This window comes from Carlito syrichta, unplaced genomic scaffold, assembly GCF_000164805.1.
Source record: "Carlito syrichta isolate Samal-C Ts95f unplaced genomic scaffold, Tarsius_syrichta-2.0.1 Scaffold305651, whole genome shotgun sequence".
In the NCBI taxonomy this organism is placed as follows: Eukaryota; Metazoa; Chordata; class Mammalia; order Primates; family Tarsiidae; genus Carlito; species Carlito syrichta.
Genome location: NW_007249747.1, coordinates 184,117 through 200,141, shown reverse-complemented (window position 1 = coordinate 200,141; position 16,025 = coordinate 184,117). Strand labels below are relative to the sequence as shown.

The window sequence follows — 16,025 nt, the reverse complement described above, 5'->3', positions numbered from 1 at the left end:
CCCCAGACCGGGGGGGGGGGGGAGCAAAAACCAAAATCTATAAAACATTGTGTATTTTTATTTTTAAATTTTGTATTTATTCTTACATGTTTAAACTTCAGTCACTTTCAAAGCACTCTCTGCTTTTTCCACTGCTCAAAACAGTTTCTGAACTCATCCATTTTGATGCCTTCTAGTGCTTCTGCTGTTTTTTGTTTCACCTCTTCCACATTCGCAAAATGTTACCCTTGAGGACTTTTTTAATACAGGAAAAGAAAACAAAAAAAATTGCCTCTCGGGGCAAGATTGGATGAATAGGGAAGATGGGACACAGGGGTCATGTCCTTTTTGGTCAAAACCTGCTGGACACTCATTGTGTGTGCAGGTGCACTAGTAAATCACCCATCATGAAATAGGCAAACATGTTTAAAGAATCTTAAAAAATTAACTGAAGTCAAATGTAGCCTCTCACAACAAAGCTGGCTGGTACACTGATGCTGGTGGATTCCTAGAACACTTACCTAGCATGGGAAGTCTGTACTACAAGGGACCCACCCTCCAACAAATAATTCTGGCTTTTTATTGGTCCCCCTTCATATATATATATACCTTTAATTACTCTTCTTATGCTTATTTTTGTCATAACTACTTGAGCATATTTTATTTATTTTAAAATAGAGATGGGGTTTTGCTTTGTTGCCCAGGCTACTCTCAAACTCTTGGGCTCAAGCAATCTTTTTTCTCCAGCCTTCCAAAGTGTTGGGATTACAGGCATGAGTCCCACACCCAGACTCAATGTTGGTTTAAATTCCTTGTCTAATTGGACCATCTCTGTCATTTCTGGATCTATTTATGTTTTTTACTGATTTTTTTCTCCTGTTTAAGAGATCACATTCTCTTGCTTCACTGGATTTTGTGGCTTCCTTTAGAGTATTAAGTTTGTTCTGGTTGGCAGTTAAATTGCCTCCAGATCAGCTTGACCCTCTTGAGGCTTGTTTTTAAGCTGTGTTGGGATAGCTTTAGAGTGGCCTTTATTCTATTAGCCCTACTACTTAGGTGTGACCCTTCTGGAATTTCTACTGAATACCTCAGGTGTTCAGTGAAGCCTCTTCACTCTGGCTGAATGGTATTGAAATATCTCCTAGCTCTGTTTGCTCTGGAAACTATTCACTTTACAGATACCTGCTATTTCCTCCTCTTTTGGAGGTTTGCCCTACACATATACAACAGGTGCTTTAGATAGTCTGTCTTTTTTCTAGCTATTTATGATAAGAAAACAAGTCTGGTCCCAGTTACTGCTTCAGGGGTAGAAGCAGAAATTCCTAAGCACTGTTTTTAAATTGGCATCTTTCATTATCTGTAATTATAAACTCCATAAGCACATAAATGTTGACCTATAAACAAACATTTGGGTTGTGTTTAGGCTTAGAAAGCGTAGAAAGCACTTTAATTTTTTAATATGTCTATTACACTTTTTGCAAAAGGGAGATAAATCATAAACACTATCACAAAAATTAGAAACTTAATGGAGAACAAAGAAAGCAAGGGAAAAGATGTGATTTCACTGATAACTCAGGTGAAAGTAACGGGCATATTTAAAACTATTAAATTAAAAAACATATTTCATTACATCAGGCAATTTATTCAAACCAAGAGGTTGAATATAATACATTGTACGTGTTTAAAGATTGTCTAGATTAAAATATTTGACAGGAAGAGAATACTTATCTTTATTTCATACAACTAATTAGTTAATTACTTCTTCTTATGTATTATTTTGTAAGATGAATTAGCAAAAGGATGCACCACAGAGAATCTGATGCTCATGATGGAGGTGTGAAGCTTACCCGGTGTTCTCTCGATAGGATAACTGGCAATAGACTCTTTGTTTACCTCTCTGAGTCACAAATATTTTGTATCTTTCTGCTTGTACTGTGAGCAATGAACAGAAGTTACATAGAGTCTGAAAAAGCAAAGTATTAAACCATGTGATTCGCATTCTCATTGTTCTTTAAATAAAAAGATTCTCACGTTTCAGATTTAATACATTTCTGAATCAAAGGTTTATGTAATCTTTTCCCCAAATTTTCCTTAATAAAGATAACTTACATACCATTCTTTTTTGAGTAGGAGTCTCACTCTCTGTCACCCAGGCTGGAGTGCAGTAGCACGCTCATGGCCACTGCAGCCTCGATCTGCTAGGCTCAGGTGATCCTTCTGCCTCAGCCTTCCAGGAAATTGGAACCATAGGCGTGCACTATCATGCCCGGCTAATTTATTTATTTATTGTAGAAACGAGGTCTTGCCAAGTTGCCCAGGCTGGTCTCGAACCCCTGGACGCAAGCAATTCTTTTGCCTTAGCCTCCCAAAGTGCTGGGATAACAGGCGTGAGCCAGCGCATCCAGCTTACATACCTTTCAATTTCATAGAAACTATGCTTTTTATACCCATCACTAGGTATTCTGGAGCAGTGGCAGATAAATAGTACTGCTTAATAAGTATGTTTGTATACACAAATAAATGAATGGAAAAAAAAAAACCTTTTTCATGTGCTCACTGACCCTATGCTTTTTTTAATGTGTGAGTTGCATATTGACATCTTGATCTACTTTTCTTCCAGAGTGTTCATACTTTTCTTATTCGTTTGTAAGAGCACTCTTTTTTTTTTTTTTTGAGTTGGAGTCTCACTCTGTCGCCCAGACTGGAGTGCAGTGGCCACTCCCGGCCACCGCAGCCTCGACCTGCTGGGATCGTGATGCTTCCGCCTCAGCCTTCCAAGTAGCCAGAATTACAGGCATGTGCTACCACGCCTGGCTGATTTTTTTATTTTATTGTAGAGATGCGGCCTTGCCTGCCCAGGCGAGTCTCGAACCCGCAGGCTTGGGCAATCCACTCACCTCAGCCTCCCAAAGGCGTGGGATTACAGGCTGAGGCACTGAGCCTGGCTGTAAGAGCTCTCTTATATGTTAATTATATTAATGCTTTGCATGTCATTGTGTGATTATTTTTCCAATTTGTCTCTTCACTTTTAACTTGCAGAGAATTATGTAGTGAATTCTTACTTTTTCCATAAATATTTTTCTTCATGATTTTTGTTCTTGGTGTCATATTCTAAAAGTTTCAACATCTATATATTATCTGTATCTTTTTTTGGTATTGTTATGATGTCATTACTTTTACATCTTTATACCTCTGGGATTTACTTTAAGGTGAACATTGGCAATATAATTTTTAACACAATTTATAATACCAACTCTTCTGCAATGGATTTGAAATGCCACTTTACAAATATAACATTCTTATTATATACACCTGGGTTCAATGATGGATTTTATATTTGTTTAATTGACTTGTCTCTTCTGGCACTACTACCACACATTTAACTTTTTGTATTTTTTTAATACGATCTAACATCTGGCTTCATATTAACAACATAGGTTTGAACTGTGCAGGTCTACTTATAAGCAGATTTTTTTTCAGTAAATACAGTTGGCCCTCTGTATTGGTGGCTTCTGCATCCACAACCCATCACAGACAAAAAATAGAGTATTCTTAGGATACAAAACCCATGCACATGGAAGGCTGCCTTACAGTATCCGCAGGTTCTGTAGAGCCAACTTCAGTACTTGAGTATGCACAGATTTTGCTATTTGCAGGGGTCCTGAAACCAATACCTGAAGGATACTGAGGGATGACTGTAGCTTGTAAGGATGAATTTGGACAGGATGGCAAAAGCTCTTGGGATCCAATTAAAGTCTAGAGACTTCTATTTTCTTTACCCACTTTCATGGTCTCCATGATGTCATGCATGCTATGCAAGAGGATCCACATTCCTTTTCCCAAGTATAAACGCATGAATGGGTTCTAGGTTGATTTATCACTATGCCATATGGAGCATCTCTGCTGGGCTATTCTAGTTCAAGTATCTGATCCAGTAAGTTGCATCCTGATGAACATGGTCTGTTTTGCTATAAACAGATATAACCACTACTATGAAGCTTCCTAGTCCATTTAGTAAATCCTTATCTCACTCCATTGGCCAAAACTTAAATAATTATTTAAAGAGTAGATATCCATTTGCTCTCAAAATTTACAAGATATCGCCAATACTTTATTAATACAGGATATTCCCTATTTTTATAAATCTACTTTATTACACTTTAAAAATGATTTATTTTCTCACTTTAATGAGCTATTAAAATCAAGAAAAGATGCCTTGACCAATTGCTTTCTTGAATATAAATATAGATGCAAAAGTCCTCCTCAAAATACAAGAAGACCAAATCCAGCAATATACAAAAAGGATTATGAACCATTATCAAATGAGGTTTATGCCAGGAGTGCAAGGTTGACTTAATATAAGAAGTTACCTAATGTAAGTCACTGACCTGCATTGAAGGTTCATTGATACATGTTGTGCAAAAGTAATTTGTTTGACGTCTTCCTGGTATTTTTGGTTTAGAGCAGACTATGCAATCTCTGCTCTAAAAGAATAGGTTAATAATATATAACTTATTGTTCACTCTGCTGTCCAAAGACAAGATGGAAAAACGCACTTGGGATTCCTGAAAACCACTTCTCAACTGATCTCAGAAGTTTGTCAAGTTTCCAGTGGGACAGGTTTCTCTTTACTTTTTTTCTACTGCTTGGTCCAGGCTATGGGCGTTAATAACGCCTGTTTCCAGGCCCCAGAAGAATAATTTCCTCCATCACTTTAAAGATTTTTGAAAAAAACAAAACAGTATGTACAAGCACATTGATCTGCACGATCCACACCAATCGTACTTGCAAATAATTCCGAATAATGTCAGGCTCGTTAACTGATGTATTTCCACCACACAATGTCCTTGTGGTAGATTTCGTTCCTGCACGATTCCAAGTGCTGAGAATTGTAACGATCCTTTTGTCCTTCCACACAAGAAGTGTATATGCTGGTTTTTTTCCGTTAAAAACTTTGACTTTTTGATTTGTGCTGGTATTCCCTTTCAGTTGACTTTGTATCAGTAAGATGAAATTTCATCTTTAGTAGCTCTTCTGCTAGGACGATACTAGTGTAATATCTGTCAATAAACATGAAGTATCCAGCTGCACTGGAAACTTCTCCCAACAACTTTTTATAGAAATATAATGGGATTCTGGGGTTTACTAGAAGATCAGGTCAAATGATGTTTTTGGATGTTAGGCTGCCATAGTAGGGAAGTACTGAAAAGGATACCCCATTTTCTAATTAGCGCATAAATGCATATGCCCCATTTGGTAGGATTATTTGGATTTTATGTTATAAATGATATTTGCCCTTTAACTTGAACAACAGATTTATCAACACAAATTGCCTGATCCGATATGAAAAATTGTGAAAATTTCGAGTAGATGTATTCCAAATAATGACTGGCCTTTTGAATACAAGTTCTGATTGGCTAATCATTTGATGCAGGTGTCTTCAAATGAAGCATCCAGAAGATTTATATAAACCTTTCTCAACTGAATGTTTCCAAAAAGAAGAGTACTTTACTGCTGAAAACAGTTGACCAGTACTCTTGTAAATCTGGTACTTGAGTTACTCCCATATTTAAGATAACTATGATAAAAGCTAAAAATTCCTGTCGGTCAATGTCATGCCATTTAAGACAAATAGATTCGTGTGATAGCTGCTTTTTTCCTTATTTTTTTTATCCACATGATTTGTTTCATTTATTACACTATCCACTAATTCATTTGTTTTACAGAGTAAAACAGTCAATCAGTTCTCTTATATCACATGCCATTTGTGGTCCTGTAGTTTGAGGATGTACAACAAAATTTATTCTTGCTGGAGGATCATCTTTTTTTCTGTAATATCTTCCATTCTTCACTGACAATATGTTGTCTTCTACTTCTCTGAAACTACTAACACTTTCATTGCTGTCACTTGCTATTACATTTACCCATTTTCTTCTTGGTGGGATGGTATCACTATCGTTACTATCATTTTCTTCCACAACAATGTTATTTTTTCTAACTTGGCTGTGTAATAATCTATATCTAATTCATCTTTGCTGCTGCTTATAACTCTCACTTTTGTCTTTTAACTTTGCCATTGTTCTGCCAACTAAATAAATGGATAAAACATTTCTAACTGTAAATTACAAAATCACGAACTGAAACTTATCAAAGGAATATTACTTGTCCAATCTTACTTTTCCAATTTAGTGCAGATATATTCGATCTGTGCCACTTGATACTTCAATACCACCTGCCTTCAATTTTGAAAGTCTTTCTTTTTACTATAAGAAAATGACTGATGGTACTGGGAAACTATGGGGGGGGAGGGGGATGGGATTAACAGTAGCAAATATCTGTCTGGGGATGGGAAAACACCTCTTATCAACAGGGTGCCTGAATGAAACGTAATTGTACATCTAACCCTTAACTGTACCCCACAAAACCATAATAAAAAATACTGATTAATAAAAAAAAAAAAGAGAAAAAAAACAAAAACAAAAACAAACAAAAAAAGAAAGTCTTTCTTTTAAAGCTATCGTAACTTGTTAAGTATCTTTTCAAGTTATGTCATATGATACAAAAGGTATTCTCACAGCTGCCTTTCTTATATAAATGCTCTTTATCACTACTTTCTGTTACAAAGAAGTGTTGGCACACATTCTCTTCCTATGTGATGCCAGCTGCTATTATTTTACATATATGTCAGTATATAATCCATCTCTTTGCTTTTTCATGCAATTTGAATGGAAAACTTTGGAAATACACATTTTTTGAAAAATTGGCACTGACATAAGTTTGTCCTGTATAATCACCAACAATCTCTTTATGTCCCCTGAGAAGGGACATGTAAGTGCAAAAAGCTACTAGTGAAAGACTGGAAAAAAAAAAAAAGACTGAAATCTTTCACCTATGATCAAGAACAAGACAAGGATGTTCACTCTTACCACTTCTAGTCAACACTGGACAGAAGGATCTAGCCAGGGCGATAAGGCAAAAAATAAATAATTAATTAATTAGTTAATTAAAAGACACATGAGTTGAAGAGAAAAAGAAAAGCTATTGGCAGATGATATGATCTTGTATACAGAAAATCCTAAGGAAACAACTAAAAAAAAAACCCCAAAACGATTAGAGGTGGCCACGCCAGTACAGACAGAAAAGCTGGTCCCCTCACTCTTACTTAAGATCTAGTAGTTATGGTGAGAGAGAGAACTCTGAGAAAGGAAGTGACCACCACATTCTATCTTGTGGGGTGTTTGCTGAGCAAACTCTACTCCTACATAATCCTTTTCTTTTGAGCAGCTTCCTCCATAAGCCTTCATGTTCAGTCTCCTACCATTTGCAAAGCAAACCAAAGAGAGGTGTTTTCGGGGGAAACGACAGTTGACGCAGATCACAGGCAAACCAAACATTTTGGTGTTATCCTCACCCTTAGTCTTTGTCAAGCCGGTACTCCTCTGAATCAGACAAGATCTTGCAGGCTCAGGCACAAATTATGTCTTGATACTTCTTTAAGTACTTAAAACTTACACTGTATAATTTTTTTGTATGGTATATGCAAGGTTTTAGAGGAACTGGCTGGGTTTGGATAAGCAAAACACAACAGAGTCAAAATCCTGTCAACCTAGATGGGGTCCAATGCATTCCCATCTTACCAGCAACATTCACGACAAGCATAGTAAAGCATCAGGCATCCTTGCTAAGTTTTAACTCCTCAGTCTGCCTTTTCCCTCCTTTCTTATGAATGGTATAATTCCATAATTTGACTGCATTTTGTTGTGAGTATAGTTGGATCAACTGTGAGTCTACAAATTAGGTGCCCTTATGTTTCTTAGTAAAGTCATGTTCTTTCAATCTAGCCACTTCAATAGTCCCAATTATAAATAGCTTCCAGTAGCCACAGTGGAGAAAATATAGACCCGGATACTTATTCCTACCTCCACCTCTTAGACTTATATACGTGATCTTTTCCCCCCTACCAAAGTGGCCAGCTGTAACAGCTGTGGAGTTACAGAATTATTTATGTTCAAAAGAAGGTCCTACCTACCTTCACAGAGCATTTTCCCAGGCAGCTGTTCTGCCTTGTAATTTTTTCATCTCCACCCTTATTTAAAGTCCCAAAATGAGTTCGCTTGGCTAAATCTCATAATGAAAACTGATTTCTTAGCATAAGAAAACCCGTTGGAAATTATGAAGGTTTTGGAAAACCCGTTGGAAATTATGAAGAGTGGCTTCAATAGTAGTGGTTCATGAAGAACTGATCACGACTCCATGAACGAGATCACACCCATGCTATAGCAATGGCTATCTGCTATCTTTTGGCTGCAGTAAGTCAGGGGGAGTACAGGGCCAGGAATCAGCAGAGCTCTGCGACTTAGGCAGGACACAGTTTCTCCGTGCCTCAGCTTGCTTAAGTGTGAGGCGGGAATAATAAGCCCCCAACACCCAAGGAGGCTACTCTGTGGTCATTTACTATTTTAGTGCTTTGGATGGGTCTAGAACATACCCCGTTATTTTCATTTGAGAGAAAGGAAATCAAGACCAGAATGTGATCTAGCTGGTACTTTCTGGTTATTTAATTACTCACCACATTCCTAAACTGGATCCAGTTGCAAATGATCTCCTTGGTCTCATGACTTCATTTTTGTTTGATTCAGCTGATCAAAACTGAGATGAGTAGAACCATGACCCAAGGTAGCAGAGCCCATGACCCTTCTCAATATATGTGGTGACACAGCTAATAACGTGTGATGCACAAACTGGAGCAAATACATAGAAAAGCATGGCAATGACATGGCAAAGTGAAACCCAAAGGAAACAAGGTGAGAGGGGAATGGGTTTCAGGGCAGGTAAAATTGGACCACATTATATGGACTGCACCCGAGATGAGGAGGAGGTGTAGAGAGGTATGGGCAAGCACCTGGCAAAATGGATTCCTTTCCCCAGACTTGAATTCCCTCATCTGTAAAATGAGGCTAGTAATAGTTCCCTCCTCGTATGAGTCGCTAAAGCAATTGAATAAGATCATACACACACACACACACACACACAGCAAGTACAACAGGGCCTGATCTAGAAAACAACTCACATTCACATAGCTATTACACTCATTAGATGAAAATCCATGGCTGGTTATCTTCTGACACTTCAGCAACGTAAAACTACCTGAGTCAAGTTCCCTTGAGTGGAGCAATGTGCATCACAACCCTTCAGACCGGGAGGATTCAGCCTCACTTGAAGCAGCACCTCCTGCAAATGTAGAGGACGTTAGGGGACCGGCACACCCGGGCTGCCCCTGCGGCAGCTCTCCAAACAGCATGCAGGCTGAGAGGGACAGATTCTGGCTGTCAACGTCTTCTTGGTACTAAGTTGTCCCTTCTCTCAGGCAAAGCCACAACTTACTCGTTTTTTTTCGTTTTGAGTTGGAGTCTCATTCTGTCGCCCAGGCTGGAGTGCAGCGGCACACTCAAAGCCACCCCAGCATCAACCTGCTGGGGTCTGGTGATCCTTCCACCTCAGCCTTCCAAATAGCCAGAACTACAGGCACGTGCTACCATGCCCGACTAATTTTTTATTTATTGCAGAGATGAGGTCTCGCCAAGTTGCCCAGGCTGGTCTTGAACCCGCAGGCTCAGGCAATCAACTCGCCTCGGCCTCCCCAAGTGCTAGGATTATAAGCTGAGTCACTGAGCCCAGCCTCGACTTGCTCTTTTCTATCACCTTATGAGCAAAAATAGAGCCAGGTATTTTCCTTCCACTGTCAGAGAAGCTGTGTGGGGAAGGGCTGGGTCAGCCGCTTGGGCAGCAATAGTGGCGCCAGGGAGTGTGAGATCTACACCCTGCCCTGGAACTTGACCCGGCTCGAGTCTCTTGAAGCCAAGTCTGGCTCAGAGGATGGTCAGGAAGATTAAATGAGCTGGCTATTTGTCCAACTCTTCTTGGGTTTGGTGTGCAGGAGTGGGGACTCCTCCTGTCGTCAGCTCCAGGCCCCAGTGGGCTGCGTAATACAAATCCCAACACATCGCCATGAAGACGAGACCATCTCCCTGGCGTTAAGTGTACTCAGACCAAGAAGACAAGCAACCTTCTCCCACCATCGCTGAGGGCCCCCTCCAGCACATCCTCCGCAGGTGCAGCCCCGCCATTCACTACCTGTTGCTGGGCTCGGCCATGTGACTACACCTAAGGGCAGAACCTGAGAAATGCCAAGGGTGGGGGTCTGGGAAAATACAAGCTCTATTTCTAAAAAGGAAGGAGGAATCAGAAAGAATTTGGGGAGAGCACTAACAATATTTAAAAAGATAATTCTTACTCAGACACAGGAATTATGGTGAAGGTAGACATGGACTGTAAGGCTCCCCTTGCCCACCAAGCTGACAGAGCCTACTCTGGCTGAAGTCCTAGGCTTTGGCTTTCTTTCACGTTTCACTTCCAAGGTACCTCTCCACCTTTACTCTGAACCTGCAACACAGCTGAGAATTGGAGCCAGGCTCCATTTCCACTAAAGTAATCACAGCTAACAGCCAAAATATGCTGTCAAAACAGGCATTTCAAAAAAAAAATATAGCTTTAGATTTACCATTTACAACCCATTTCCTTCATGTCCCCTTCTTTTTCACGCCTCTTGCTGTAATTGGAGAAATTGACAACCTTGAGACTTTGACAATGGCTACCCCCAACTCCAACCAGCCAGGGCAATATTGGGACAGTTGCTGTCCAAGACAGCCAAACATCTAAGTTTTGCTTAATAGCTGAATGTCAGCTGGGCTCGGTGGCTCAGCCTGTAATCCTAGCACTTTGGGAGGCCAAGACGAGTCGATTGCCTGAGCCTGCGGGTTCAAGACTAGCCTGGACAACTTGGCGAGCCCTCATCTCTGCAATAAATTAAAAATTAGCCGGGCATGGTAGCACGCGCCTGTAGGTCCAGCTACTTGGAAAGCTGAGGTGGAAGGATCGCTGGAGCCCAGCAGGCCAATGCTGGGGTGGCCATAAGTGTACCACTGCACTCCAGCCTGGGTGACAGAGTGAGACTCCAACTCAAAACAAAGCAAAACAAAAACCCTGAATGTCAGGCCAAGAAGTAGAAGAAATGGCCAGCTTGAGACCCGTATCTGGGTCACTCAGGGTTGAATGAAATGATAAAGGTAGCCGGGTTGGCTGGCAGCTCTTCAGGTAACAATTATTCCCTAAAGAGAACACTCATCATATCTATATCCACAAAATTAGTTTATTAAAGAAATTATATAGCAATATACATCGCAAACCTTCTCTCGAAATGGTCATTAGTGGTTTTTAAATTCATTAAAACATTTTTATTTTATTAAAAATTATTTTGTCCTTAAAAATTTCCCAGAAAGCATGGCCTCTTTATTTTCTGTTACTCAGTTTAAACGCATCATCAAAGACAGATTAACTATTAAAGTCATGTGAGCATAAAAGCATATATACACCAGATATGTATTTTCTGGAAACCAACTTTCAAATGACTTAGATAATAAGTTTCATCAATTTCACTGGTGAAGCCTAAAGACAAAGCAGTGCCTGAATCAGGTCTATTTACCTTTGGCATTGCATGTCACCAAACGCTATTACAGAACAATGAAGGTACAATCTGGGAGGCCTTCAGCCTGAGCCTGCCTTGGAGGACTATGAAGAAAGGCCAGCTAGTGTGCAAAGGAACATGGTTTATTTTTGAGATTCCATCAACTGTGGACTAACAAAACAATAGCAAAATCTGAAGAAATAAATGTATTGCAACAGATTTACCATATATGAGCGGGGACCCCCCCAAAAATCTGAAATTTACTTATAAAAATTTTGTATTTATTCTTACATTTTTAAACTTTAGTCACCTTCAAAGTACACTCCATAAGATGCAACACACCTATTGAGGCACTTTTTCCACTGCTCAAAACAGTTTTTGAACTCATCAAATTTGATGGCTTTTGGTGCTTCCGCTGTTCTTTGTTTCACCTCTTCCACATCAGCAAAATGTTTCCCTTTGAGAACTTTTTTCATTCAGGAAAACAAAAAAGAAGTTGCTCAAGGTGAGATCAGGTGAACGGGGAGGCTGGGAAACAGGGGTCATGCCATTTTGGGTCAAAAATTGCTGAACATTCAGCACAGCATGGGCAGGTGCACTCATAAATCACTCATCATGAAATGTACTAGCATGTCAAAAGAATCTCCAAAAAAAAAAAAAATTCACTGAAGCTGAATGCAGCCTTTCACAATGCTAGCTGGTACACTGATGCTGATGGGTTTCTAGAACGCTGACCTACCAGGGGAAACCTATACTACAAGGGGCCCACCCTCCAAAAGATGATTCCAGTTTTTTTGGGGGGGTCCCCCTCATACTTTGAACCATAAAGGGAGCCTGAGAAAACACTGGCTCAAAACAGAGGTCCCTCAGGTGGGTCAAAGGCAGATGAAGTTCATCAAGTCAAGGACATTTTCCTGCGGCCACCCAAGGGAGAGAGGCCTTCACAACCCACCCGAGCATGGGTCTCCTGCCCTTCAGAATCCACTCAATAACAACAGGAGCAAGCATGCTTTTTCTCCTTTCACAACTCTGCATTCAAATATATTCTAGGCAGGCTGGCATGGTGCCTCAAGCCTATAATCCCAGCACTTTGGGGGGCCGAGGCAAGAGCATTGCCTGAGCCCAGGGGTTCGGGACCAGCCCGGGCAACTTGGAGAGACCTCGTCTCTACAACAACATCAAAAAATTAGCCAGGCATGGTAGCACATGCCTGTAGCTCCAGCTACTTGTAAGGCTAAGGCAGAAGGATTGCCTGAGCCCAGCAGGTCGATGCTGGGGTGGTTGTGCCACTGCACTCCGGCCTGGGCAACAGAGTGAGAGTGAGACTCCAGCTAAAAAAACACATATATATATAAATACACACACACACACACACACACACACACACACACACACACACACTCTCTCTCTCACACACACACACACACACACACACACACACACACACACACACACACTCCCACTCACTGGGAAAATGGCAGCATGCAATTTTATGCCAGTTCTTTTTTTTTTTGAGTTGGAATCTCACTCTGTTGCCCAGGCTGGAGTGCAGTGGCACACTCACGGCCACGCCACCCAAGCGTCAACCTGCTGGGCTCTGGCAATCCTTCAGCCTCGGCCTTCCACATAGATGGCCTTATAGGCGTGTGCTACTACACCAGGCTAACTTTTTATTTTATTGTAGAGACGAGGTCTTGCCAAGTGCCTGGGTTGGTCTCAAACTCGTGGGCTCAGGCAATCCACTCGCCTCGGCCTTCCCAAGTGCTGGGATTACAGGCTGAGCCACCAAGCTCTGCCTTATGCCAATTCTTGAGAATTCAGAAACATTACAGCAACAGTCAAATCTCCCCCCTGCCCCACTCCTATGAAGCAAGGATCACTTTTTATCAATTCCCTAATAAATCTTAAGTCATAGTAAAAAATGTTATAAAAAGAAGTACAGTACAGAGTAAAAAAAAAAAGGTACATACATCTAGTGGATGCCACTTTGCACTCCATCTTGGAGGGTATCTACAAACTTCCTAAGTGATGAGTATGTTTGTGGCCATACTGGATGTTGCCTGGTCACACAGACCCTTTGCTGCAGGAGTCCCCAGTTACACCCATTATTGGGTTGGAGAGGTTTCTTTTCATCCCCATGATCTCATTTTCCACCAAATCTCTAACGCTGTCACAGTTGTTTTAATGTCCCCAGAAAGGAACAGGTAAGTCAGGAGCCACAGGAGATGTTTTCTGTGAAATAGTCTTGCAAACAGCATTAAGAAATCCTGTTAAATTTCAGAGAAAAGGTTTGATTCCAGACCTCTGTTGGAAGCAGAAGTCTCGAAGAAATGAAGAAGAAAAGTAATTGTAATCTGAAGAATTCACTTCATTTCTGATACAGAAAAATGATGAAAATAAGTATATGCTTTAGCTCCCCTTAACAGTCAGATAACCAGCTGGACTTCCATGTGACCACTCCTGTTTTCTGTGCTTCCCTCCTCCTGGGCTATACCCTGCAGAGCTTCAGTGGAAAGTTCTCTGTGATGAGGTGATCAGCATGAAGAAGCACAACGATATTAACCTCAAATTCTGTGAAGAGATGAGAGAGAGAGAGTTTATACTTGCTTCACTGAGCAGCAGAAGACAAACACCAGCTCCACTACGGGAGCACCAAGCTCCAACAGTGAAGGAGCACCAGGCGCCGTTTGGGTTCCTGTATTTATGTCCCATACAATGTCACTCTGAGCTTTCCACAAAACCAGCCAAGACTCTACTGATGTTTGACCAGCTTCGTAAACTTTCTCTAAGTCAATTTCTGTCTTCTCATCTTGGAATAGTAGTCACTAAGCTTTCCCAACCACCATGCTTCTTTGTCCTTTCTCTTGACTACAGAGAATGTTCTAGAATCCTTAATTCATTTGTGTCCTTTTGTCTTATTTTTACATTTCCTACAGTTCCTAATAGAGTATCAGACAGAACTGGCCTGTAGCTGTCTGGGTGCAGTTCTCCAACCCCCAAGTGAGAAACAATCTTTCTTTTTTTTTTGAGTTGGAGTCTCACTCTGTCGCCCAGACTGGAGTGCAGTGGCCGCTCCCGGCCACCGCAGCCTCGACCTGCTGGACTCCGGCAATCCTTTCATCTCAGCCTTCCGAGTAGCCAGAATTACAGGCGCACACTACTGTGCCCAGCTAATTGTAGAGATGAGGTCTCGCCTGCCCAGGTGGGTCTCAAACCCGCAGGCTCAGACAATCCACCCACCTCAGCCTCCCAAAGGCGCGGGATTACAGGCTGAGCCACTGAGCCCCGCTGAGAAACAATCTTTCAGAAACAGTGTATCGTTTAGCTGTTGCTCCTTTGGGTATTGGTTAATTTATCAGAAACACCTGCTTAAACATTCACCCTTATCTATCAGCAAACAGGAGTCATTCTCTGCCAGCTCTTTAGCTGTTATGGATAAGCCTTGTTGATCGCAATAAAGAGTGTGTATGCAAAGAGAGAGCCCCTGAAGACAAATAAGCTCCATGTCCTTCCCCACTGTGAAGAGGGGGTGGGAAGGGCGCCACGTGGGCAGAAGGGTGTGCTGCACCAAAGGGGACATCAAGCACCACGCTGCAGAAACTTGGCTAGGGAAAGGGGCTTTGGGGCCAATGCCCCACCTGTGGATGGGGTGCTCAGGATAACAACTCTGTGTGAGGGCATTCACATCTTCCCAACATCAACCATGACAAGAAGCAGCACCAGCAGCACCCAGCCCATCACTCTCCTTACTTTACAGTCACCACATTGAAGCGGCCCATGGCCCTTCCTGATACCACTCCCTTCAGTCACTCCTCTATCTGTCTTGTGCCCCTAGAAGGTGGAGGGTGTGGCTGGGGTGGACAACGAATGCCCTGCCTGTACGTTGAGCTGGTGTTGACCTTTCTTCTCAAGAGAAAAACCACGACAGAGCAGCTGCATCAGAGTAGCCATTCTGCCTGTGCGCTCCTCATGCCCCACACGAGTTCCCACAGTCTCAGGCCTGCCCATGCATTTGAGGTCACTTGTGGTCAGCACCATCAAAGTTGAAGGGGGAGCACGCAGATATTGCTCTTAATGTGGGATGCAGTGCTTGCCCCAGCTTAGAGGTACCCAAGCCTTTTGGAATCACTGTCCTTCTCCCTGGGACCTGGAGACTCACCTCGGCAGCCACACCTGCTCAGCAGGTACAATGCTGGGATGGGCACAATTGTCCTTTCTCCAAACTCCCTCCACAGCCAATGGAAACAACAACCTCAGAGCCCAAGAGAGGTTGCAACCACCCTGTAATCTGTAGAGACCTCCCAAACTAACAGTATCTGTCATTTTTCAGGTCCTAAACCAGACTAAACACTCAACTCAAGCATGAGGACAAAAGTACAATTGATAGTCTGGATGGTGGACTGGGAGCATTATTTATATGGAAGAATCTGAAACACTGAATTAAATATTATATGGACACTTTATCAGATTTGCTGCCTTTGCAAAATTCTGATGAATCTAATAAAAATAACAACAAAAAAAA

At 41.5% G+C, this 16,025-nt stretch overlaps 1 protein-coding gene across 2 annotated transcripts in view; it reads right to left on the bottom strand.

Moving 5' to 3' along the window:
* Window positions 1–13,618: 13,618 nt before the first annotated feature.
* The window catches only part of LOC103264410 (Down syndrome critical region protein 3), a 45,649-nt gene continuing 43,242 nt past the window's right edge, over window positions 13,619–16,025 (bottom strand). For both annotated transcript variants that reach the window (XM_008062071.1, XM_021714460.1), the window contains one exon: window positions 13,619–14,074. In XM_008062071.1, the coding sequence (XP_008060262.1) occupies window positions 13,992–14,074 (83 nt within the window). In that variant the 3' untranslated portion in view covers window positions 13,619–13,991. The remainder of the gene's footprint in view (window positions 14,075–16,025) is intronic.